General features: G+C 39.8%; 1 protein-coding gene across 3 annotated transcripts in view; it reads right to left on the bottom strand.

Moving 5' to 3' along the window:
- Positions 1-708: 708 nt before the first annotated feature.
- The window catches only part of MYOM1 (myomesin 1), a 79,398-nt gene continuing 52,856 nt past the window's right edge, over positions 709-27,250 (bottom strand). For all 3 annotated transcript variants that reach the window (XM_014938514.1, XM_014938515.1, XM_014938516.1), the window contains 15 exons: positions 23,822-23,958; positions 22,816-22,960; positions 22,129-22,188; positions 21,818-21,885; positions 21,157-21,270; positions 20,401-20,488; positions 19,598-19,636; positions 19,400-19,505; positions 17,454-17,617; positions 16,018-16,054; positions 15,680-15,702; positions 14,040-14,095; positions 8,098-8,313; positions 5,160-5,283; positions 709-3,978 (listed from right to left, as the gene is read on the bottom strand). In XM_014938514.1, coding sequence (XP_014794000.1) covers positions 3,767-3,978; positions 5,160-5,283; positions 8,098-8,313; positions 14,040-14,095; positions 15,680-15,702; positions 16,018-16,054; positions 17,454-17,617; positions 19,400-19,505; positions 19,598-19,636; positions 20,401-20,488; positions 21,157-21,270; positions 21,818-21,885; positions 22,129-22,188; positions 22,816-22,960; positions 23,822-23,958 — 1,589 coding nt within the window. In that variant the 3' untranslated portion in view covers positions 709-3,766. The remainder of the gene's footprint in view (positions 3,979-5,159; positions 5,284-8,097; positions 8,314-14,039; positions 14,096-15,679; positions 15,703-16,017; positions 16,055-17,453; positions 17,618-19,399; positions 19,506-19,597; positions 19,637-20,400; positions 20,489-21,156; positions 21,271-21,817; positions 21,886-22,128; positions 22,189-22,815; positions 22,961-23,821; positions 23,959-27,250) is intronic.

Genomic DNA, 27,250 nt, shown 5'->3' with positions numbered 1-27,250 from the left:
TAGAAGATGCAAGGTGGGGAAAGAGGGAAGGAAAGGTGTTGCATTTGAAAATGCAGAAGGAGAAAGATTACAGGAAAGACATCTTGCATAATGAAATGGGAAGTGAGACAAAGAGAAAAGTCAGCAGAAGATTGCAGCCAAATCTAGTGCCTGCCTTCCTCTCAATGCCATCGGTCTCATCCACTGTCTCTCTCACAGTACCTTCACCTCCAGAAGCCCTTGTGGAATGGAGCAATTTCTCTAACATTTTTCTCTTTGCAGCTTTTGTTGCTCTTTTCCCTGGACAACATTTTACTTCACTTCTTAAGATTTACTGTCCTCTTAACAGCACAAGAAAACTTGTGTGGAAAGATTTGTTTCAGCTGTCTGGTCAGTGTAAGTGCAGCTGAAACGGAATATTGTTCGTTCAGTCGCTTTAGAGTCACTGCTCAAGGACACAGAGCAGAGGTCCACCCTACGCTAGTTTCAGGATGATCTCACTTTGCAACTAGCTGCTTCAAAGATTATGGCTTTGTATATTATCAAATTACAGTTTATCAGTCTCAGACCGCAGACGGGTCTTCCTCAATAACTGGGTAACAAATCCAGAAGTAATTCTCAGAAGAACTCAAAGACACCTGGAGTCACACTGCCTTTACTACAGTGGAAGGCAAAGCCTATTTTTCACATTTTCTTTCATCTTAAAAAAAATCATGCTTTGTAATTTTGGAAGGTGATTAGATAATATAATTTAATGCAACACTTTTGCAAACTACTGTTCAAACACAAGAATATGAACTTTTAATAGAGTTATAAATTTGAATATAGAGAGTAATGCATGCTGGAATGGAATATGTTGGTGAGAAAGAAGATATTATCCATAAGTGACACTTCAGATAAACATTGCAACCAGTGCCCGATTTTGAATAATGTGTGTTTGATAGGAGATTCTGTTGTTTCAGAAATAACTTGCATTCTATCGTTATGTAGTGGACAGAGACTGAAACAATTTTTCATAGTTATGATGGAAAATAGAATACAAATTATACATTTAGATTGCAAGGAAAACATAGTAACAATAAACTTTAATGTACTCAACATTTCTGTTAATATTTTGAATATTTTGTTATGCATTTGTGAACAACTACAGCTTAAATAATAATTTATTTTTTAAAAATCTTTGATATGTTTATTTGTGTATTTCATTTGGCATACATAAAATCCCATGCTTCTGGACAGCATATAGTTTCCAGTAGAACAATACTGATGTAACTGCATTTCCAGCTTTTTGAGGAACCATCCAAATTTAACAAAAACAAAACCCTAAACCCTAGTGCATTTTAGTTTAAATTTTAAAAAGTATTTCCAGTAGGTTTTAATTTAAATATGGTATTTTTTCTTTCAGCAAAAAGCTAAGACCTGATTCTGCTACAATGACACAAAAGGGAGATCTGCCATTGGCTTCACAGTGAGCGAAACGGGCTTTGTAATCTGAGAGTTGGGACATTTTTAGAACATTCTTCTGAGATCCGGCTTGTTTTCTATTAAAACCAGTGAAAAGACCCCTGTGGCATTTTACAGGAATTGGTTCAGGCTCTCAGTGGTACAAGCTGTTCTATATATAACTTACACGCTGCTGTCGGTGTTTGTGGGGGATCGGCTCCCGACCCGGAGGAGCTGTAGGAGGTGATGGATTTTCAGAGAGGTAAGGCAAGTTAAAATAATTGCCGTGGCAAAGAGCAGTTGAGAGTTGTGTGAAACAACCTGCAGCTTTGTGGCATTTAAAATGGCCGGACTCTCTAGAAGAGCGATGCAATTGCCTACCTGTAGAGATATTTATCATTTTCTGTGACAGTTGCAGGAGAGCCTACATGCATTAAGGTTCTCATTTAAGAAATCCGTACTGCGTTTCTGGATGGGATCTACACTTATGTCGTTCACTGCTGGGCTGTTCTGGTTTCCTACTAATTTAAATTGTAACACATAGTTGTAAAACAAGGTGTAATGTAGGACTGAATCAAGCTCTATGTGTCAAACAGTACTTCAGACTAGTAGGATGACTTTGTAGTTCAGCCTGAATTTTAAGTTTCTCCCACCACTTTTTTGTGTAGCAGTCAATATTTTGATTTGCATAATTTTTCCTCCATTGCATCCTACATTTTTCTGTCACTCAGAATGGACCATCCAAATTATTTAAATGCTTTACCTTTTTTTATAGAAATCTTATTACTCTAATTGCCTCTATATAAGCACTCTATCTAGTATTTCATCCAGCAGGAATCTATCTGTTGGTGTTAAAAAGAGTTGAATAACCCTGTTGGAATTCTACTGGAAGGAGAAGCTTGCTTTCCATCAGAGATATCAGTGTCTCAGGTGTTACACATTTGCATGCTATTAAGATTCTTTGTTTTCTCATGTTAGCAATTCTATAAGGATGGATTATAAACTGCTATTTCTTGTTTTTTTCAGTATTTCCATATTTGTCATAGATCTAACACCCTGGAAATATCAGCAGAGTTCACTAGCCTTTCATCAATAATCCTTCTGGAAAAAGCCAATATAGTATGATTGAGCCTTCTAAGAGTTGAAATCAATAAAAATATTTCCCCAGTAATTAAATATCTTTTTTTTTCTTGTATTTAGTAATTTCTTGTCACGTAAATGTTGAACTCAACTTGCATATTAACAAAGTAGATTCTGACCTTTATTTTTATTGGTTTGTTTTTCAGCTTGAACTCCGCTTCATTCAAAGTATCTAAGCGTCCACAGTGAGTCATATTTTCTCATATCCTCAGTACATAAATGTACTGGGTACATGTGAATGCACACAGTAATGAATGTAAATGAGCACAGTAGTGATTTAAAGTAGAGATTCTTGGCTCATATTTACTCCTCACTTACATGGACCATGAAGCTATGTTTTTTTATAAGAAACCAGTGGGCCTGATATCCCAGTGAGGGGAAGAAGGGACAGTGTTGGGCTGAGACACTGAGGGGAAGAACGGTGGGTTTAGCAGGGCTTGGAAACAGAAGTTTGATTGCTGTAGCAAAAAGGGTGGAGAGAAATGAACCAGTGGGGCTATGCTGTGGGTTAATGCTATATCCATAGTACCTCTCCAAGGCCACGGGGGAATTCATGAAGCAGAGAGGCCTGAGTGGTCTCGGTGAGAAGAAGTGGACAGATGTCATCCTGATCCACCTGATGAAACAGGTTTGCAAGGAAGAAACTTGGATCAAAATAAAAGTTACTTCTGCCCCATCCGCATCCTTGGGAGATGGTTGTGTTTCTGAAGATCTTCCCCTGTGGCCAGATTGGCCGTGGTGAAAAGTGCAGCCCACGTGGCATTAAGAGAGATGTATGTATGGTTTCCTTGAGAAAGTAACCAGGGTCTGCCTCAGGCTGTGACCGCCTACAAATATCAATTAACAGATCCACATAACTGATATCAGCATTCTTTTACAGAGTAATAAATATGTCACTTCTGGACAGGATTCACTCTAACAAACTGTTTATCATTTTTCAGTAATTAAAATCACCTTGTCAATACATGGATCATTATTAAGATACTTAGAAATGACTACAGTGCAATTAATCTGGTACTGAGACACAGGTGCCCATCTACTATGCATTTAAAGTTACGGAGTAATACAAATGTTATAAAAAAATGCTAATAAACTTCTGTGTTAAAATATTAGAGCTAGTCTACCACCCATGAAATCTCAGCTTGAACTTATTATCCAGATCATGACAAGATCATGTTCTTCGTGCAAGAGCAGCGGGGTTTACTCAAGGCTTTTTTCCCGTAGGCTTCTTCCCCTGCCTGTCCAAGCTTTCTGCGGGCTGAGGAACTGTTTCTGCTGCTGCTGCCTTCCCATCAGTTGTCTTTCCTGCTTGCTGGTTGCTTTTTGTATCCTTTTCTGTCTCCACAGGGGGGATTTCATTTGGAACGGGTGTCTCTTCTGTAGCAATAATTTCTTCTACATGTGGCTTAGTAACATCTGATTTAGGAGAAGTAATAGAATTTCCCTTATGTTTACTATGCTCAGCAACACAGAGGTACATAGAGTACCTTGCTTTCATATTGCTTTTGACCTTATCATGTTCTTTTTCTTTTCCCATACCCATAAAAAGAGATTCAGTATCACAAATAGCATTACTACTTTTTATAGAGCCAAAAGCAAGCCCAAATCTTTATGGTCTCTAATTAGAAAAGATCGAGGACCTGCAAAACATCTACAGATGTAAATTATAGTTTCTCACATAAGTCATCTCATTTACAGGACTGCTGAAATGTCTAGGTTACCCGTACCAGGAAGGCAAGAGAGGAAAGAAACACAGTCATATACTTGTTCTTGCCTTAGGAGCAGGAAGGGGAGGCTAATAAGGGTAAAAAATGTTCTGTCGGCAACGATATAACATAAATACACCCTGTATACAAAGAAAAAATACTTAGGCAAAAACATGTAAAACAGATGTTCTGATAATGTTGGAATTTAAGCCTTATTTGGAGCTAAAATGCTCTACATGAGGGAGTTGTAATTGTGAGGAATAAATCAATGTACCAATTATATAGTAAGAGTCCAAAAGAACAGTAAAAATCTGTAATATACAAGAATGCTGAATCCACCGTTTTTCTAATTTGGACAATAAAGTGTTCAGATGTAATTCCAACTTTACCATTCAATATGGACATGAAACTAAGAGAGAATAATTGATTAATCTCAACTAATGGCTATATCATCAGGTTTTTCTAAAACTCTTTGGCCTTTAGGGTCCCTTAATTAGCAAGGCCTTTTTTGTGTGTGTTAAGTGCTGAAATGATTCTCACTTTGGAAAATAAGACCATGTGTGTATATATACATGCTTAGGAGGTCTTTCCTCTGCATTCAGGAATTTGAAAGTGTTTATTATGGCTTAAAAATCTTCCATCAGCCAGGTGAGCCAAGCTGAGAACTTGCAGCCCAGTGGAGAGGTGATTTAAAAGTGTTGATTTAAATATCTTTCACTGAGGTTTAACCTGGCAACTCATACTTTGCATTTTTTGTTGATTAAGAGGATACATACTGTAAACTTGGTTGTTTGGGACCTGAGTAATAGTGATTGGCGCAGATATTAACTGCATAATGTTTAACAATTTTTCTGTTGGAGCAGAAGACCATATAGGTGAAAGTGCCCTTACCTTTCTTTTCCCCTTCCTTCCGTTTGCTTGCTGTCGTTATTTTTTTCTTTTTAGATACAGTTGTGTTATTTTGATCTTGTCCTTGGGCTGTGTCAGTCTGTCCTGACACACAAATCACAGTCACCTGAAGCAAAGCAAGAACAAAAAGCGCACAAGCGAGAAATGTGGATGCGTCACAAATTCAGTTTGAAACCACTGTGACCGAGTCCCTGGGAGCAATACATTTAGAAGCAGCCATTACTCTGACTTTCAGGGACACATACATCTTCTGGAGCAAAGAGAAGGGGAATCCAGCCTGTTACCAGGGAGGTGGCCCACCTGTATTCCCTCGCAGTTCTGCCAAAAGGAGGGAGGCAGGAGGACACGTTTTTCAAGATAAAGTACTAGAAATAAACTGGAAGGAGCAAATCAGATTCTCGTTTGCTCTCTGGAGGATGGAAGAGATGTGACACTTGCTTTAAAGTGCCAGTCATGGACCAAGATGGAGTGACCTGCTTATCATCCTTGAATTGGCTTCATGTCATACTAAGCGAAATTATCAAATAATTTGACATTAGTTCTTTAAACTCAGAAAGTTTGCTGTATCTCAGATTACAGGTTTTCTCATGATTATGTATCGAAATTTAAACATTAAGCTGTTCTACTGTGTCTGATATAGAGCTGTTGTGACTAAATGATCTGAACTTTTTTATAACATATTTATAACAGATTAATTAATGTGCATAATTGCACACTTAAACCTTAAAATTGCAATAATGTCATCAAGCTTGATACTTGAGTTTTAACTATTTAGGAGATAAGGCTGTGTGTAAACATACACTGTTTATGTGAAATGCTGAAAACACAGTTTTACATAATTTCATGTTGAAAATCCCTGTGATGTGAAATCTATTTTGGAAAAAAAAAAAAAGATTTATAACAGGTAAACTTAACATGTTCCTTGAAACTGGAGGTGCTATTCATGCATAAAGTTAAGCACATGATAATGTGTTTTGGCAGTTCATAAGTCTGATCTAAATCTGAATTTATTATTTTTTTTTTAATCATTAGGATCAAAATCATTAGCCCTTTATAGAAACTGATAAAAAAACCCCCAACTATTAAAGAGTTGGAAAAATCACCATTGAGAACTGCCTTGAATCTATTGTTACCTGAGCCACTAAGGATTCCCTCACGCTTCCACTTGGCCTTTAACGTTAGCTGAGAGTAGAGCTGGGATGGCAGGGGTTTAAGTGAGCATTAACTGTGCAGCACTTACGAGTGGCACCCTCACAGAAACGTCAGTGCTGCAGCAAAGTGAGCACCTGGGAAACAGCACCGTGTCAGCACTCACAGGAGCTAAAAATGACAAGAGAAAGTGTATGGAAGGTGCACAGACACCATGTTTGTACTAAAAATACACGTTAGTTCTGTAGATTTTGACATGAAGAATTGTGCTGCTGTGAGATTAGTAGTGAAAAGAATTATTAGTGTGGCACATTGCTCTCCTAACTAGGAATTGGGCTGATAACTCCTTCTGATCATGTACATATGCATGATATGATATATATTATATGTATAGAACAGATATATGTCCAGCAGGATGGACATATATGTATATTCTGTTGCTCTTCCTCAGCTAATAATAATCAGTGGCATTGTTCTAAAATAGCTGACATACAGTTTTTAATCTATATAAGTGTGTTCAAAGATCTGGACAAATGGGTTTTGTCTGAAACATTTTTATCTGAAAAAGCCTTTTTTTTCTATGTTCCATTGAAGATTCTTCTTGTAGCTTTAAAAGATCTTAACAAAATATGCTATTTCTGACCTTCAGGGTTAAATTTGGATGAAATTTACTGAGGTCTCAGTCTAACAAAATACTTACCTAACACCCTTAAATCAAAATTCACGAGCAGGTCCACTGAATCGCATGAGACCACTCCTGTGCCCGAATTTGCAAAAATACCTTGTTGAGCTGAGATGTGAAGGTCTGGACAGAAAGTTGTGAGGAGGTGCCATTGTGGGTTTTGTCGTGAACAGTAAAGTGAAGATTAACAGGGATCTAGAGAAAAGCTAGAGGTAATTACAGTGGTGAAAGCATTAAGAGACTAAGATACTGTGCACAACTATCAGAGCCGTGACCAGTGAAACAAGACACAGTGAAACAAGACGCAGTGAAACAAGCTTGTGATGGAAGGAAAGAAGTGAATCCTGTTTATTTGTGAACACAGAGGAGAGTTCATACAGTTTTGCAGACACACACACACACACATTAGTATTCTGGCCTCCTAAGCCTCATTTTCATTTATGTTACAGTACTTTTACCCCAATTGGGCAGATTAAACAATATTTATGGATGTAGATAACACCCATATTAAGGCCTCTCTAAATTAACACAGCAATACAAAGGGGCCTTAATGTAGACAAAACCAGCTTTAACACCTCCATGATTTGAGTCTCTTAACACATTCCATCTATGCTACTTTGTGAAAGTTGGAACAAACCTAAACTGCTGCTCAAAAATGCCTCGATCATTTTTTATCTTTCCATCTACCTCATCAGTTGCCTCCACTCTTCACGCTTTCCATTTTTCCTGTATGGCCAAATGCTCCAGGAAGAAAGTTAAATGATGGACCTATGTTTCCAGCCAGCATGCATTTGGCCTGGCTGAAGATGCTAAAACTAGGTGAAGTTAGCAATAAGAAAATACTTAGGAAAGGTCCTGTTTTCCCTGTTACAATTAAGCGTATTAGAAACAAAAGTGAAGTGAATGGAAAAATCCAAGGCTGCCTGCTAAAACGGAAAGCCATTTACACACACAGATTATGTCAGCCTGTCATTCAAAATCTCCCCCATACTTCTGTTTCCTAATCTTAAATTCATGCATTCATTTCTTATCTTCTTTCTTTTTGTCTTCCTTGGACTGCCTCTCCTCCTCAGGTATGAACACACTTACAGTGACATCGCTGGTCTCTGTGCCGTACTTGTTCTTCACCACAAGGCTGTATTTCCCAGAGTCGTGTGTGGACACAGTAGAAATGATAAAGCTGACGTTTTTTCCAGATTCATATTTCAGGATGCAATTAGCATCTGACACAAACGCTTTTTCGTTTTTCAGCCATGAGACCTCTGGAGTAGGATCTCCCCAGACAGTGCAAGAAAGATTGAGTGCCTATAGAAAACAGGTACAAAAGAAATTACAGGTAAGGCTCAGTAAATATTTGCTGCGTTTTTTGATGCCTGACTCTCCAAATGTTCCAAGCCCCTATATATCTTCCTGCTTTTAGTAAATGGATGCATATCATCATCAGTAATCAATAACTTCTGTCAGTGTCTTCTGTACCGTAAAGGAAAAGAAGGAACTCAGTTAATTCAAAAACTCCATTAAAACCTTTCAATATTTTATGGACCTTGTTCTCTACTTTCATAACCATTAGTAGAGCTTTCTCCATGCATACTGTTTAATATAAAATTAGATATTATCTGCAGCTATGCGTTAGACCTGAAATGAGAATTTGAGGAACAGTCAGATGGATTTTTTGTGTGTTGAGCTCACTATATACTTGCCACAGAAGTAAAGAAAGTGTGCCTGCCTTTTGAAATAATTAAGAACAAAGTGTCCCTGGAACACTTTGTTTAATTTAGGATCTTTTGAAACTATGCCCTGACAGCTCTTCCAACAGACTTGAATTGTTTTACGCACTTCTATAAAGCTATTTTTGAGTGAAATCAATACAGGCTTTACCCTTTCTTTGGTGTTTGTATAAGTATTTCCCTTTGATGTTAGGAATGTTTCTAAGGTCTGAATTCAGTCCCATCAGGCTGAAGGGAGTATCTTCATTATCAGAGTCTCAGCTGCTGAAGAGCTCACTGGCAGGTGGATACTTTCTCTAGGCTGGGGAGTCTATTGTGCACACCATGTTCAGGCCTCCTTTTTTTTGTTGTCAGCTGAGAAATTCATGTTTGGGAGATATTAATACATTCAAACGATCCCCTCCTCCAGTTGCAATGCCATGGGAATCTTCTCAAAAGAGTTTACAAAAAATAACATCCTATAGAGTCAAGTGTTAAAAATGTTCATAGGCAACTTCAGTGGTGCATAAGCCTTTCTCTGGACCTTTATCTAGGAAAGAATCAATTTATGTCTAAGTATGAAATAGTACATTGGTCCAAACTTAAAAAGTTATTCAAATAGAATATTTTTTAATGGAAATTGAAGAATTTTTACTGCAGAGAAAATGGTCTTCAGCGGTTCATTAGACATGGACTAAGTGATACTTAAGGAATGGACATGCTTCCACTTGACTGGAATCAAGTTTCCCTTACATTTTTTAAAAGGCTCTTGGTAAAAACACATCAAAAGTAGAGACGACTGAAGAGCGCTCCCCTTGTTAGCCCTATAGGCTGTCATGGTAATAATCTACTGTGAGAAATCTATTTAACAGGCTACCTTCCCTTCACCTCTCTGCTTCCTGTCTGGTAGTGTGATGGTGGAAGATGGGACAGAAGACAGAATCACAGAATCACAGAATTGTAGTGGTTGGAAGGGACCTCAGAGATCATCGAGTCCAACCACAAAAAAACCAAAAAAATCAAAAACAAACAAACAAAAAAACCCCACCAAAACAAAACAAACCAGCACCCACCACCTAAACACACAACAACAACCACCAAACCAAAAACCATCACCCACCCACACAGCACCCCACCACAAACCAGTAATCTTGGGCACTAGAGCATGCCCTGAAGAACCATGTCTACACGTTTCTTAAATACCTCATGGTGACTCCACCACCTCCCTGGGCAGCCCATTCCAATGCTGGATAACCCTTTCAGTAAAGAAATGTTTCCTAATATCCAACCTGAACTTCCCCTGGCGCAACTTGAAGCCATTACCCCTTGTCCTATCATCTGTAACTTGGAAGAAGAGACCGACCCCCGTCTCTCTACAGCCTCCTTTCAGGTACTTGTACAGAGCGAGACAGATACACAGAAGGCTGTTGAAATGGGCAGATAGAAAAAATGAATACCTCTATACAAATGAAAGATCTTTGTACCTCTGACAACAAAATAAAAATCAAATAAATCCCACATCCTCGAAGGACCAACATGAGAACAAAAGGGAGGGGAAGTCTTTCCTCCATCAACAACACATAATTCTTGGTACTGAAGGAAAGGCAGATTCCAAGTGAGAGGTGGTTACAGCATGGTGGAAATGGCCTCTATCTGATTTCCTGCAGCACCGACAGCTGGTGACCACATGGAGCTGTTGACTGCCTTCTCTCATAGCCCACTGGTGTGAATGTGGTTTTGATTGCTATATCAGTCCATCTTTTTTGAAAAACAAGGGGAAAACAAGAGGATTTACATTTCTCCCTCTTCCTTATTGCTCTCAATACAAACGCGCAGGCCAGGCATTGCATGTGGGTCCCTTCAGGTGCCTGGTATTTCTTCGTTGTCTTCTGATTCTCTAGCAAGCAAGAGATCACCACTGAGTGGCCCCAGCTGCTGCTCCAAGGTGCTAATGAGCTGATGTCTGTGTCCAGACAGCTCTATTAGTGGCATCTTTCAAACCTCAGGTGTTTGAAGTGGTGTCAGTATTGTTTAATTCAAAGAGATTCAAGCAGCAGTGACAATTCTTTTTTTCTTCTAAATAATTCCTTAAAATAGCTGCATTTTGCTTAACCTTGCATCACTAGTTCCTGTTTTGACATCCATGCTCCTCTTTGCCTTCCCAACTCTTACTTGTTTTCCAGGTGCTAATGTGCGGAGATGTATATTATAACTCACTATGTAGCTAGTGAGATCTTTGGTTTTCTTGAAGGTGTTTCCATAATTATGCAGCCTTAGCCAGGGGGCAGTGATCACCCACTGGGACTGCACCTATCTATTTCAGATTTTCTGTTCATTGGGCAGGAGATTGTTTTTACCCCTGTGTTCATAAGTTAATGCGTATCTTTATTGCTCACAGAAACCACTGATTGTAATGTATTCAGCCTGAACTTCTTATCCTGGTAAAAAAGTGTGTCCTGTCCTCCTGAGGGGAAGAAGCACTTTTCTCCTCAAGTGGAAGGACTGGAAGCCTGTCTAGATGTTGTGGTGAGTGAATGAAATCTATCAGGAAACCTGAACTATCTGAAAAAAACTGGGTGGCTAAAACCCATCTCCTTGTACTGGATCTCAGTATTTTGGAGCTCCCCGCAGAAGTTCCTACAAGTCTGGACCTGAGGCATTGGGGCATGTGCACTTGGCAGCAGGTGCAAGACCCTTTGTGTGCCCCCCACCTTTTCTGCCTTTCAGTACAGATTTTAATGAGTAGGGGAATACAGGTGGTAGAGGGAAATGTGTAATTGTATTTCAAGTATTGACGTTCCTCTTGCATATTAGCACAAACTCGTTTTCCTGGGTGGTTTGGGCTAAGATGCCAATGAGTGAATTGAAGCAGCTCAATCATGGGAACCTGCTCCCTTCTTCCAGCCCACCTGCGAGGGCACCTTCCCCTGGCAGAAGGGTAGAGTGGGGAGTTAGTGGGCAGAAGAATGCAACACGTTTCTTCTAGATCTGAAACTCTGTCAGAATCTTGAGCCCCTCCTTTTAAAAATAAAACCCTTTACTCACAGCCCTTCATTAAAACAGCCACTTAGGTTAATTGGGCCAGCTGTACACAAAACTTAGACTAGTATTCTCTGTCAGGTCAAATTCCTCCCTAATATGAACTGACACTTAGCCTTTTCCAATTGTATCACACTGCTGAAGAGCATTTCTATCCATTGGTGGAAGCCTCTTAGGCCATCTGGAATGCTGTTTGATTAACACTGGGTAAACACTGGTTCATTCCTTCTCACACATATCCTTCAGCTCCCATGTAAAAAGCTAATAAATAGCATCACAGTCACGGTGTTAAGTTTAAGTTTAAGACATGCATATGCTTGGAAGTTCAATCTAGGGATACCAATCTGTTCATATAACTCTCTAGTGGTGGCTGCACTTGTATTCAGAATCAAAGCTTGCAATTGCCAGTCCTCTGCTGTCTCATTTACTGTTTTTCAAAATCCTTGATGATTGTGCAATTTGCCTGAATTACACAACAGAGAACTGCATTCCCCTCTCTCCAGCATATATGCAAACAATAGGCAGATGAGCCAGCACCACCCAGACAAGCACTGTTTTCCCCGATCGCTCTCTGTCCTACTCCGTTTTTCAAAATGATTGTCTACTGCATCCAGAAATATAAGGTCAAGGATATTTGTCTTGAGTTCTGGGAGTTTTTCAGTCACTTATTCAAACATCACAAATGTCCTTGCTGTCAAGGACAATGTGCATCTGGGTAAGATTTTGCAACTCATTTTTTACAAACTCCCATTTTATAAACTCTACACATTCTGCTTTAGTGAGGTCATACTCAACTTCATATCAGCTCTCTTTTGGCAGAAAGACCAAATAATAATAACCATCCAAAACAGTATGAGAATCTCATCTCCGAGCACAAGCACCATTAGCTGAGAATCTGCAAATTAATTCTGTTTCTTTGTGTCTTCCACCTACAGTTACAATGCTCACGAGTGCTTCTTACTCCTACATCATTTCCCAAACTGCTAAATTGTTTAATGCAAGGTTTAATCAATTTTCATTTTTCATTTTTTTTCATTTTAAAATGCCAGCATACTTAATTTTCCCACAACTGCTGCAGTCTACTGTCTGTTGGCTGTTATATCTCACATTGTTAAGTGATTCAGACCAACATGTTAGATTTTTAACACTTCTTCTCAGCTTAAAATCAAATACTTTTAACTCGGCTGACCTACTGCCTGTTAAAGCCAGAAATATCAGGAAGCTGCCTTACTATGGTTGTCACACCACAGCTTTTCAGTGACATTCTCATGCCCTATTTCAGTGTCCCCACAGGTTGCAAAGAGGAGCTGGCTGGTGGCAGACCAGCGGGAAGTGACGAGCAGGCGCTTCTGGGTCTCAGTACTATTAAGCAGCAACTTGTAGAAGCTGCGTGCTGGGAAAAGGCTGTGAGATAGATTGAGAGCTGACTTTCTGGGTCATCTGTTCTGCGCTCAAGCATCGATGTAGCTGCGTTCCTCTGGGAGCGCCTCACAATAAGCTTTTGGTTAAAACTCTGCTGGTATAATCCAGTGACTTCTTTTGACTTCCCGTTTACCCTGATGAGATAGAGAGAACTGTCTCCTTTTGTCTGGGAGAGAATTGAGTTAGACTGGTTTACTAGTTTTACACCATTTAAAAGCCAGCCTTGACAGGTGTGACTATCTTGCCACGTTTTGAGGAATTTAACTGCAAAAGCCACAGAAAGACTAGCATTTTGTAAAAAAAAGGAGTTAAGCTTCCCTGATACCCTGTTACAAAAAAAAAATAATCTGTGAAACCTGTGCATGAATTTTTAAATAGCTGGTTATATAAGGAGTTTTAGTCTCAGCTCACATTGTCATCTCACTTTTATCTAATGCTTAAGAAAAGACACTGCCCTGAATACATAAACCCATCTGTGCAAGACCGCTGAATTATGTACAGAAGGCAGGGGATGAATAAATAATGTAGCAGATTTTAAAGATGGCATCTTTGAAAAAAAAAAAAAAAAAAAAAAGGAGAGCTATTGGAGCAACTCAGCCCAACACCCCAGATTTTATTAGTTCTGTTAGTTCCATACCTGTTCCAAAAAGCAAAGGACTCTTCCAAAAAAAAAAATAAAAAAAAAATAAAAAAAAATAAATCCCTCGGCGCTCCCACCATTTTCTTCCACCCCTCCTTATTTCTACTGCCAGCAAGTTCATGCAAAAAAAAAAAAAAAAAAAAAAAAAGGTGACTATTTTCCTATCATTGAAAGGCGTTCAAGCTGTTGGGCTGTTGTGCAAAACTTCAGTTAATTTACGGTACCTTGCCCTCCTGGATGGTGACAACATCGGGCAAACCTCCAAGTACCCGTGCACGATCTGGAAATAAATAAGCATAATTTTCTTTAGTGTCTCAAAATCAATGGTGTCCCAGATTCTTTTTCCCTTCTAGTTCTTTTATCTTATTTATGTACAACTTGTCTCTGATATCTGTGCTAGCAGAGAACTATTCAGCATTCTTAGCACACCATTTGGACTCTAAAAAACGTTGAATTCACAGGAAAAGATGTGTTAATAGCTGGTGTCAATCACTTGCAGAGGGGAATTAAAGTACATGTGCTGTGTCCTGCAGATTTTGCCGTCAATTCAGTGTTACCTCTGAGTGCACAAAAAACCCCCTGAATTTTTGAGATCTGGCACTCTACATTTTTAGTGTTGTAAACTAAAAACGTTGTGTTTCCTTAAGGAACTGAATGACAGCTAATAAAGTGGTGGAGATTGGGTTTTGATCTAAATACAAAGACGGTCTCAGTGACAGCACTGAAATTCCACCACTTTGTACATATCTGGGTACATACTGATCTCTCATATGAGATCGATATTTGGTCTCGTTTTAAGCTCAAAGTCCTATAGGAATCTTACATAAATACAAATAAGCTGATCACATGCTGGCTGTGGTACTTTATTCTGGAGTATGGATTTTGATCGTTATAAATCTTGGTGGAGCCTGGCAGAGGAAGGAAATGACTATACAAAATGTTGTCCTCTAATGTGTTCTGTAAAAGATGTGCTCTGGACCACAGAGATAACAACCTTATGAGACCAGGAACAGGACTGTGTTACGTCAATTAACATGCCAGCCCCTTATGAATCATCCAGGGTTAGAAATTAAATGCCCAGGGTAGGGCTGCTACTGATCTCTTTGTGCCATCTCAGCTGGGACTTGTAGGAATCACTGTACATTTCCAAACCCAGCTTTATTTGGATTATACGACCAGGAGGAGTTAGCTCAGATCTCTCTACACGTTTTTCTCCAATAACTTTTCAAATGCCAGTTCTGCCCTCATTTTTATATAGGTCTGAAACTCATCTGCACTGGGAGAACTTTTGGATGTGTTACATTTTTTCCATGCGTTTTTCTGTAAATAGGGAGAATACTTAAGTACTTATTACATACTTTTAGTTTAATTGCTATGTTGGAATTGACACACACACAAAAGTACCAGGAGACTGAGGGATCAGTCTTTAAGCAATACAAAAGCTCCTGTTGCTTTCTTGCCCATCTCTTTATGCAATGCTGAGCCATTTGACATTTTAGATAGTTCAAAACTTGTAATTTCCTCCATCTTTGAAAACAATGTGGCTTTTGTGCAAAGAACATGCATGAGAGATCTCAGCAATAAAGATAATTTTTAGAGAAGGCTTACTGGTAGTGAGAACAGGAGCTTAGACTGGAAAAATCAACATAACCCATAAATATAGTGGTACTAGCACCAACATTAAGTCACTAAATGGTCACTCTCCTTGCTTCCCCTTGGTGCAAGGACAAATTCATTTTAGGATGAGCACATGCAGATGCACATGTATACGTGCACTCTCTCTCCCAACACACAACCTTCCTGGAGAGGAAGAAAACTTTTATAACCAGTTTATTGCAACTATTGTCAAAGAAACTCCACTTACTTTTCTCTGCAATCGCAGCTTGCCTGGAGTTGAAAGAAACAAAAAGAAAGTCAATTTTCAGTTAAGGTTTACTTAGAGTGATTGAAAAATAGCTTATCTTTTTAATTGCCTTTAACCCATTAAGGAGAATTTCTCTCATCATTTGGCAATATTGCTTATTCTTCGTTACCTAACTGTTATATAAGAATTGCATCAAAGAAGTCACATGCAAAACTCCTACAGACTTCTGTAGGACTAGGATTTGTTTCACAGGATATATTTAGCTCCAGCACAAAACAAACAAATACTCTTATTATTTTATGGCTGCCATTACTGCATTTAGGTGGCATAATACTTACTTTAATCTCTGGAACTCAGCAAAGGCTTCATCAAAGGCTTTGTAAAGAGAAAAGTTGATTTTAAAGGTAGGTTCAGAGATAAATTATCACAAGTTTAAATTTAGAATGTAGACTAAATTAAAAATGTAGACTTACTTAAAGAAATACTAATGTATGGATGTGTGCATATTATATACACCCTAAAATGCTGAATGGTTCAACTAATAAAGGCCATCTGGTATATGGCAGCTGTTGTAGGTATATATTTATGCATAAATTCACTTTTTTTTTTCCTTCTACAAGTCAGGCTTTAAGACAAAGAGATAGCAGGAGAGCAATAGTGTGAAATTATCTCACAAAATAGAGGAAGAAGCCCACAATACATGACCTAAATGATAGCTTACAATAGTGATCTCCCAAACTTTTGTGATCATGCACCCCATAGGGAAAAGTTTTTTGAGCATGCACCCCCAATGTATGTATATTTATTTATTTATAAATTATATAAATGTACTTCTGAAGTTCTCATCTGGCACACACCCCATCCTGGAGACCACTGACTTATGGAATACTAGAGTATTTCTGAGGGCTTTTCACATCTGCTCTGAAGCATCATACTGATGGCTGTGCACTAACCAGACAGCAAACTGCTGTCTCCGTTGTAAATTCAGGCTAAGCTACTGTCACGCGGGAGGCCAACCTCTCCTCTTTGAAAGGGAAGAAGAAATCTCTTTTCTCAGGTAGTGGGGACAGAGTACAGAAGGAGCAACATGGATAGCTGGGTTATTGCCCTTACACAGAGCTTCCAGACCCCAAGTGAAGCTTTAGGGGTGGGAACAGCTGGGAATAGAGACTCAGCAGTTTGGAAGGAGTTAATCTGTTCCCTAGGATCTGAGAGGTCTCTCGGAGTAAAAGCTTTCAGCAGTCAATGCAAATAATTTTAGCTGTTCCCCTAACAGTCCCTCACCGTGCTGATGAAAGGGACTGGTCTTGACACCTCTGAAGAATAAGGAGCCCTATTATATCCATCAAAGAAATGCAGTAGGAAAATAACAGAACAAACTTGTCCCTCGCTTCCGCCTCCAAATATTACTTGGAAGGCAAAGATACAGAAGGCATTCAGTGCTACAACTTGTATTGAAAACTGCCAATCAATGCCAGCAACACGAGGGGTTTTGTAGGATGGCTCAGAAACCGGGCTGACGTCTCAGTGGGCAAACTGCAAGTGGGTATCTGGAATAGGGAAAAGCCAGTTGCAATTTATGACCTGAGAGCATAGGTTGGGGAAAACGAATTACTCTGTCCTCACAAAGACTGCCAGGCTGCTGGGTGCACCCAGGGAACCTACAACCCAAAGAGTAACAGGTCTGTAGCAAGATCCTGCTATAGATGCTCCTCCCCAACCACAGTGTAACGCCCACGTGATACAGATGATGTTAGCAGAGGGAATGGCCTACCTTGGCCTGAAAGATCCACTGTCTTTTTGTGTCCTGTTTTACCATCAAAGAGTTCCATTGTGTATTTGCCTTTGTCCTGTGGAGTTGGCTCATTGATCTGCAACCAGATCTGCTCCCCGGTGACACCAGTCTTCACTCGGTCTGTAAACTTAATCTGGGTATCGCTGAAAAATACAAAACATCATTACCCTTTCGTTTCACTGGAGTATAAATGGGATTTGCTCATGATGAGTCACTGAGTACGTCTGCAGTTACTACATGATTTCCAAGGTGCTATGGTGTGCCACCATATTTTGAAAGTTTTGAAGTCCAATACTTGATAAAGCTGGGGGCCAACGGGGCAGAATCGACACGACGGTCTTTCCCTGTTCAAGATCTATCTCTCCTCAAAGCAAAGTTATGCATCTCAGCCTGTGACCTGACCCAGAAAAGAGATATACAAATTTAAACCCCAGATCTCTGAAGGGTAATCCATGCATCCTCAAGTGTTTGTATTTTATTCTTAGCACAAGTTTATTTCTGCATGGGCAAAGTAAAACTATATAGAGTTGTACCTACAACCTCCCCCCCACTCCTGTCACAAATCTTGTTTGCCTAGTTGGAATGTTTTCTGACACTCTGCTATACTTTGGCATTTACAACTAAACATACTTTGATGTAAGTATATTTTCTTCCATGAAAAAATATCAATTTCTCAGCTTCCTAGCTAAGCAGTTAATTGCCCTAGATGAGGCAAAAGATATTAATCAAATAAGCTACTCATTATCTTTAAATTGATAACTTTGAATATACTAGAGGGTCAAAGAACATTTTTACTCGATTAATTTGATGTGCTAAAAGATTAAATTAGTTCCTAAAACTTAGAGAAAAGAGAGAGAGAATTGAGAGAAAAAGAAATGCAGAATACTTCATATTCACTTCCAGTTTTGAAATGCCTAGGACTCCTGGTGATACCAGGTCAAAATGGGTGCCAAGAAACAGGAAAACCTAAACTGCTTTCATTTCTCTGGCAGCGTTACTGGTTAACATCAGTGCCAATAATTACAGCCAGACTGCTACAGCACATCCTGGGTATGCTGTGCCTTATTTACATGAGGTTCATTGAGAGATCAGTAATTCAGATTCCATCCTAAAGACTAACTACTACCATGTCCACAGGAAGTGAAGCAGCAATAACAATAATAATAATAGATTTGGAGTCATTCAAATATATATTAAAACAAATATAAGTTGTTTACTTCTCTAAGTTTTCCAGTGCATGCTGTTTGCGCTGGCTGAGAATTCAAAGCTGTCTCATGGATTTGGATATACAACTCCCATTCGTTTTATGGGGAGCTGGGCATACAAATTCTTTTTTAAAATCTCGGTTCTTCTGTCTGTCTTGGTTAGGTTCGTAGTGCTCACAGGAAGGGCTGCCTGGATTTTGTTGCCCTGGGCACATGCTGAATCTTGCTTTGCCTCCTAAACATGAAACCATGCGTTAAAAAGGACGTGCCCGCTTGTCCCAGTTCCTGTGAATTGCAGATTCTAGACAATCTAGACAACCCTCCAGGCTAGGTATCTCTGAACCTGTGGTGCTGGCCTCTTTTAAAGCTTGTCAGTCTCTCGGGTTATATTTGCATCACTCCTTAAAGCTGATACAGGGAGAGATGCAGCCCCCATCCGGGAGGCGGGAAGTGCTCTGAAGCAGCACGGCCCTGACAGCATCCCATGGCATGGGACTATCTGTCTCAGGAGGGAAACGACAGGAGGGCCCTACACCACCAACACCTGACTCTCCTACTGGTTTCACATGGGTGTAGTTCACTGAAACTAACTCACATGAGAGAAGGGAGTCATGAGAGATGAGAAGAAACCTGGGCCTCATCTCTCTCATCTATCTGTGTTCCTTCTGAGTCTATAAAAACAGAATTACATTGGCTTTTGCAAAGGTTCTGCATACTTACTTGTGCACCCAGCCTACTCTCAGGTCTTCCACATAATAAGTAACATAGGAGTACAGTCTGATACCCTCAGCTGTGCTCTGGATTTTCAAGTCTGTCGCAGATAAGGCTGAAAGAAGAGCATATGGTTTTATGCAGCCGTGCAGCCATTCATTGAGTGTCACAATGAGTCATTCATTCGAAAGAGAATTAAGTGCTTACCAATCCTTCTGCATACTTCATTCATCAGATCTGCAAAAGCTGTGGAAATAAAATCCAGAGACTAAGACTCTCTGTCTGCAGCTCAAGCAGAGTCAATAATAGGACAAGTACGGGCTCTGAAATATTCTCCCCAGTAGGTTTGAAAAAGAAATCAGACCTACCTTATGAAGCATATTAGAAATTTAAGTAATGCAGAAATATAGCCCGTTATTCCATGATTTCCAGACTTTATTTAACAGCGACTTTGATGGATGCTGCTGCAGCTGAACAAGACTGTTTTTTCTTTTTCTTTTTTTTTTTCCCCATAAATGACACTATTCAGTTGGAATACTAACCTATCTCTATACATTCTAATGCATAGGTTTTTATCCATTTGCTTGGAAAGATAAGTGAAATTTTAAAAATATAGTAATCACAATGATTGGAAAGGCCCCTAAATAACTGAATGGCAAAACATAATATAAATGTGAAATCTTTTAAAATTATCTAGTTCTATAATTTCTTTCTATACTTGTAGATTGACATTACTGATGGCCCCCTGAGGAAACCTGTTGTCATTTTGCTTAGCATTAGTCATCGTGTTCTCCCAAAATTATACAGAATCCAGATGCAATAAGCTGTATTCAAATATTAGTTGAACTGAAAAATCTCAGTTTTTCTAATGAGATAATCTTATGCACAGGAGGAACAAAGCCACAGGAAGGTGACACATGCAGTTGCCTGTATCATCCCGAGCCCGCTTGCAGGCGAGCAGTCAGGCTGCCAGCTGGTGTGGCTGACAGCAGGCAGAAAGTGGCTCTGACCTGTCTCCTTAAGCTTTAGCTCACTGGAGTCCTTTCCTCTGTCGTCCTTCAGTATGACTTCGTAAGTGCCAGCATCTTTTTTAGAAAACTGCAATATTGTAAGAGTAAAATTACTCAGAATAATTACTGTAGAAAAATTCAGATTTTACTCCCGAACCCAGATGACATCCCATCCCCAGGAAGGTGCCCAATGTCTGGGGCTTCCCCTGATGCCCCCCAGCTGCCCTGCTCTTGGTTGGGGTGGTGGGACAGGCCATGGAGGGGGGGTCCTGGCCTGCAGCTGTGGGGGAGCCCCTGGTCCCTGGGGGCCCTGACCCCTTTTCCCTTCCTCAGCCAAAGAATCGAGAGGAAAGAAACAAGGTGGTGAATGCAGGTCACCTCCCAGCCTGCAGCAAGGCTGGGTATGGACCAGACCTCTCTGGTGACTTGAAGAGGGTGGTCCTCTGAAAGCCTGAGTGACAAGTGCTTTCCAAATGCCATTCGCAACGTAAATGTGGTCTCAGTCTGTTGTTAAACTAACATGCAAAGGAAGTGACAAGCTTATTTTCTCTTTTGTCATCATTTCCTGAAAATCTGAGCAAGTAGTTATAGACAGACATTTGCTTTAGCTAAAACACAGACGCCTTGCAAGTTTTTCCATTTTAAAAAGTCACTTCCTTTTTTGATTGTTCTGCTGAAATATCAGATTAGATTGTATCTCTCATCTGAATTCATAACACTAACTTCAGCTGTGGGCTAACAAGGACAGTCACTCACCTCCGATATCAGCAGAGTACACACACCATCTTTGAAGTCATGTTCTTCATCTACCATTATCTCCCTGTCATCTTTGTACCACACAATGTGTGTTTCCTTCTTAATATTAGCCACCTAAGATGGATGAAAACCACATTGTAATTATTTTCTTCATTTGAGGAGGGGAACTTAGCGTCGCATGGGTCCAAGCCTCTCATTAAAGAACAGCAAGCTTTACAACTTGGTCACAGTGAGTGGTTTCAGGCCTCTGCTTTAAAGTGAGGGATGCAAGTGGGAAAACAGCAGGGATGAAAAGAGAGAGAAAGGGACTGCCACCAGCTTCAAGGAGCCCGGGGAACCAGTGGGATTCCTACACGCAAAAACTGGCCAAAACTGAGAAAGGTTCACAAAGACTTGTCATTCCTATTCAGGTGCCTTTTGCAGGTGGGTGGCTGACAGACCTGAAGAAAAAAGTTCAAGCTATTTTCCAAGATATTTTGTTACACACAATGAGCAGTCACCTCAGCATGATTAGCCTTCAGAGGCTCTGTCACCATCTGATATGCAGTTGGGAGTACACAAGCAAAGGGCACATCCTTAGTCCCTTCCCACCCTCACCATCTAAGTAGTGGTAGGTCAAAGTCCTTTGAACATTGTACTCTGTGTTTTCCTTGCCCCTTACCTTACATTTCAACATCACGTTACAGTCATCGGTAACTTCCCATCCCAGTTTATCCACAAAATGAGGACCTGTTTAAAATCACATATATGTTTTTAAAGGTCACATCAATGGTATTCACAATACAAAACCAAAGACAAACATATCTTTCTTGACAAGAATACTGTTATATTTTAATATGGCTTCGTTTTTCTTATTTCTCCTTCAGAGAGAAAGCAACAAAAACCATCTATTTCAAATTAACATATATAAATATAAACAAACTCTTAGCAGACTAACATATATATTATTCTTATAAATATCCATATTATCACCTTGTTTCCTGTGCCACTCTTTTCTCTGGAATTCTGCTTCATCCTGCAGCTTCTTGAATACTAGGAATTAAAACCAGCAAGAAATACAAGGTTAAACATCATATGCCATTTGTATGGTACTGAATGTCACTGTCCCAGTTAGGTGCAACTCTGTCCCGTGAAAGCCAGGGAGAATCCTGCCATAGGGTCAGGTTTTCACTCAACATTCCAAAGTGTCAGAAGCTGATTATGGCTAACCCAGCTTTCCCAGCTGCATCCAGTCATCAGGAGTTTAATGTGTCATGTCTGACGAAGCGTAATCCCTAATCATACAGCTACTTTCAGCTCTCAGTAGGAAGGCAAATGAGTGGCAGCAGAGTCAGCAAGCTGCTCGAGCTCTAAGAGGTGCAGCTACTTCTTCCCACCTGAATGGGCTCTTTCCATGGGAAATCATTATTCCATCCATACAAAAGTAAACCATGACAAGCTGCAGTATTTTACATTTCTATAACAATTCCCCTTCCTCCCAGCACTTAAAAAATATCAGTTCACACACATGCCCTGTCCTATACAAGGCAGGCAAGCACTGTGACTTTAAAAACCATTGGAACATCTATTGGTATGGAAAACAGGGGGAAAGTGAAGATGACAACTGAGGTAGCCTTGGAATAATTTTTCCAGCCTATTGTGCGATATAGATTAGCTTACCATCGCCAATGAGGACAAGGCTGGACTGGTTGGTTGCTTTTCCATCCTGCAGCTGGAAAGTGTAAGTCCCTTCATCCTTGTCCTCAAGTTTATCCATAATCATTTCAATAAGGCCAGTCTTCTGGTCCACCTTCATTTTATATTTCTTCAGGAATGGAAAGTAAAGCAGCAGTTATTGGATGTCAGAGTCAGAAAAATATTTGTCAAATGTTATATGGTATCTTTAGGTGAAATTTTGTTTTCTTTATTCAGATTCTCACTATCACTAGCTCCAGCTCTAAACATAAAATCAAATAAATAAGAAATCTGTTAAAAGTGAAACTTATTTGCTGATGCTATACAAACACGTGACATTCCTGTTGTATGGTGACTACTATGTGCTTCTTCACTAGGTTTAAATTTGCCTCTCTTTAGAATAACACTTACTTTAAGGATGATTATATTTTTATAAGATATTGTGTAAGAAAGCATCTCTGCTTTCTACCTGATATCAGCGTTGCAACAAAAACATGTCATGTAATGTCTTTGGGAGTAACAAGTTCTGCTGCTGGAAACAACCACTTGGGAATTTTCCCTTGGTGTAATAAATTCCTCCAAACAGCAGAGAGGGGTAAGAACTGAGCACAAAGGTGTGCTAAGGCCATAGATAAAGGAGGTAGGATGAATCTGGGCAACTGCAGTTACTCCTTGAAGACCACAGTAGTTTCTTACCTGGGACTACCTTATTGAATTAACTCCTATGGTCCCCGCTAGTTAACAGAACACGTGGTACTCACAAAGGTGGCAGGAAGTCATTTAGTTCCACTTTATAAACTGCATCCAGTAGAATTCAGCTGCAGCTCAGAACTACAGACAATATCTTTCTAATGATGCTTTCAATGACATAGGTTATTTCTCATGAAAATGCATGTGTGGAACACTAGTTGGAAGTATATTGGAGACAGAGGCATTAATACTCATTGATACTCACAAAAATGCAACACATGTAAGCAATGAAAAGACTTACCTCTCCATTGAAAATCTCTTTATCATTAAATACAAAGTTGGCCTTTGCATTGCCAGACAGTTTTTCAGCTTGCAACCAGAATCTCACTTCTCCTTTTTCCAAAATTTCCACTGCCAACTCGGAGGCAAGTGGGACAGCTACAAAAAAGAATGAAGAGAACGAAACATACACTTTGCCTGTGCCCCAACAGCTATTTTCTTCTGTAACCAGAAAGCTATTTCTTCTTTTCATACTCAGATACTGTATGCAAGGTAACTACTTTCTGATAGTTCTTCTTGTAGACAGAATGCCTCTCTACCCACATATACATAGGATGACAGATAAGGTTTAATCTTTTGATCCCTCAATCACTAGGTCTCTACAGAGAGGAAATGTTCAGGATTTGAGTTATGCTGGTGCTCCTCCATTTTAATCCCAGGCTAAATCTATTTCAAAGGAAAACTGCAAGTATCACTGCAGTGTGATAAGTGAGTCTGTATGGTGCAGACCCATGTTTAATAAGTCGCTGAACAATGCTACTGTAAGACAATGAATTGACTCAGTGAAAAAAAACACCAAAAAAACCCAAGCACGAAGCCAGATCAGAAAGTCAGCTGCTGAGCTGCAGGTTGGGAGACTTTTGTAAGCACTCTGATACTTTGCTGGGTAGAACCTCCACCTCCCAGAATTCACTGACTATCACAACACACCCTCAATCTCTCCAGTACATTTTGTTTACCTATGAATAAAATCCCCTGCATATAGACCAATTTCATGTCTTATCAGGCATAAAAAAAAAAAGTAAAGGCCAGGTAATTTTAGTCTTTTTAAAATTTATTTATTTTTCCTAGTTCTTTTTAGTAAAAGTCCTCAGCTTACTTTCAGTCTCACTTTTTAAATATCTTAATCAGCAACATTAAAGATGAGGAATTGGACTCTGATACTGGGGCATATTGATCATTTTATTGGCTTCCATCATTTTTAACTGTCCTGGCGGATGCTTAAATTTTCAACAAAATCATACTCTAGAGATTACATATGCTGTATGTGAACTCTACTTCAGTTCTCTACCTTTCACAGCAGTCTAAAGTCTTAAAGTCTGGATTGCAAGGGTGTAACACGGAACAGCTGAAGACAGCGTACAAACACGTTGCAAAACACTTGATGATGCAGTCTGGTGATAGTGTAAAGATACACCTCCTCCCAGACAAATCCCAGGACAGGGTTGTTTTCCCCTTCCAACTGAAAATCTTCCCTTCCCTTCCCTTCCCTTCCCTTTATACAAAGGCCTAGCTACAGCAGGAGAGAACTGGGGCTGAGGTAGCGTCTAGTTTCTCTCATCTTTGTATTTGCACCATCCTAAATGATTGGGCTGCCTCCTGCAGCAGAGCTGCCATCCCACCCCACTGCCAAGCAAAATTAGGGGATGAGGACCACTGCATCTTCCTTTCCCACACTCATCCCTTCCCTGCACCTACACCCCATGCACCCACGTTTGCTTTTGTGTCTGTGTGGCACAAGACCTGTCTTTGGTGAAAATAAGGCCACGGGGAGGTGAGGCAACAGTCACAGGAGAAAAAGAAGAGAATGGTGAAAAGGACACAGGCTTAACCAGAAAGAGGAAAGCCTGGAGCCTGGAGGGACACCGATACCATGAGGAAGCAGGGCAAAGAACAAATCCATAGGAACATGCCCCTGCAGTGCACATGGTCCATGTGAAGCTTCCTCAGCCAGCGCATCACTTTGCTTGTAAGAAACAAAAGTAATCTCAGGTCTTGCATAATTTCTCAAAAAAAAAAAAGGTGACTGAAATGCTACAGGAGGAGCCAGTGGAAGCAGGAGGGAGAGGGTGTGAATAGACATCAGGCTGCACTGCTTTTGTCTCACTGTCAGCTCTACGGCAGTTTTAAACCCCCACTTGATTTGCATGTAATTAACTATGAATATCTTAGTCTAACATGGAAGAGAGAAAAGTATCTCAGAAGCTATTAAATAAAAGGCTGAAAGTATACAAAAGGGTTCTTTTTCAGGAAAAGGCTGTTCACTCCCCAGCCTAAAGGAACTGGACGAATCTGCATTACAGTCGTCCATAAGCAAAAGTCTTATTTTAAAACATTTCCATAGGCACCAACTGACAGCCACTTTAGGCATTTTCCAGCCATCGCGCTTACAAGGTTTTACATCCTATTTGTACAGCATCACAAATTACCACAAGCACTTGACAGAGAGTCCTTGGGCAGTCACTAAATTGAAGAGTTGCAACAATTTATTTTCACCTTGCACCAATACACTATTGCACCCATATGTAGTTGTGTTCTGTAAACCTGCATTATTCAAACAACCCATTTTTCCATGGAGTTTCTGGCTGCAGATGTTTCTAAGCAGAAGTTACAATTAAATGCAGTTCAGAAGTACAAACAAAGCAACATGCAAGACCTTACGTTGAATCAGAAATGCCTAGCAACTAGAATAGAATAGAATAATTATTATTCTTAGAGAATTTGAGTAATCCTCAAACAGATTATCTGGAGATGTGACTAAAGTTTCATGTTGATCCATAGGAGCTCGTTGTTATTTTCTAGCCTCCTAGCTATAGCCAGCTGTATCTGAACTCCTATTTGTAACTATTATTTTTCTTTGTAGTGTCCACAGGGTCTACAGTGACCAAAGCAAGTAAGACAGTTTCCTCCTTGAGGATACATTCTGCAGTGATCTCCCTTTTTGCCTCTGCCTCCTGGAAGCTCATGAACAACTAGATGTGTACAGTTACCTAACATGATGCAAAAAAGAAGACACGGTCTGTGTCCTGAGGAGCTTATTCTGTGACGCTAGTTATGAACACAAAGGGTGGAAGTGCACTCAGAAGACAAAGGTCAGGACAAGCAAGGACATGGGACAACAGTAAGGTTTTGTGATGAATAACTTTCAATGAGAAGATACAATTAGGAGGAAACAACTGGGAGGAGAACAAAGGGGTGCTTGGGCTGTCATTAAGCTGTCAAAAAGTGATACGATATGTTGAGAAGAGTAGAGTTGATATGGTAAAACATAGAGGGAAATGTGAAAGAGAAGTGATATGGGCAAAAAGACAGGCCATTTCTGTGGTCAAGCTTTAACTGGGCTGAGAGGCACGATGTGGGCTATGTTGGCAGAGGTGCCAGCAGTGCATTTACAAAGCAGATGTTGTTAAAAAATAGGAAGGAGTTTTGTTGCGTGGAATGAAGAAGAAGAGAACGTAGTGGGAGAATATAAGATATTCATATTGTTGTGTGTCTCATCTTGTTACATGTAACAGGATTCATTATACAAACCAATTTATTTACTTTTTTTCAATTATTGAAATTATATTCCAATGAAAATAACCAAGTTGTGCTACTACCAGGGTATCACAAAGGTATGGGAGATCTATGGAGTTGACAAAAATACCATCCCAAGCAGAAGGAAGAATGT

This window comes from Calidris pugnax, unplaced genomic scaffold (assembly GCF_001431845.1).
Source record: "Calidris pugnax isolate Ruff unplaced genomic scaffold, ASM143184v1 scaffold13, whole genome shotgun sequence".
Classification (NCBI taxonomy): Eukaryota; Metazoa; Chordata; class Aves; order Charadriiformes; family Scolopacidae; genus Calidris; species Calidris pugnax.
This window is presented reverse-complemented; position numbering and strand designations above follow the sequence as displayed.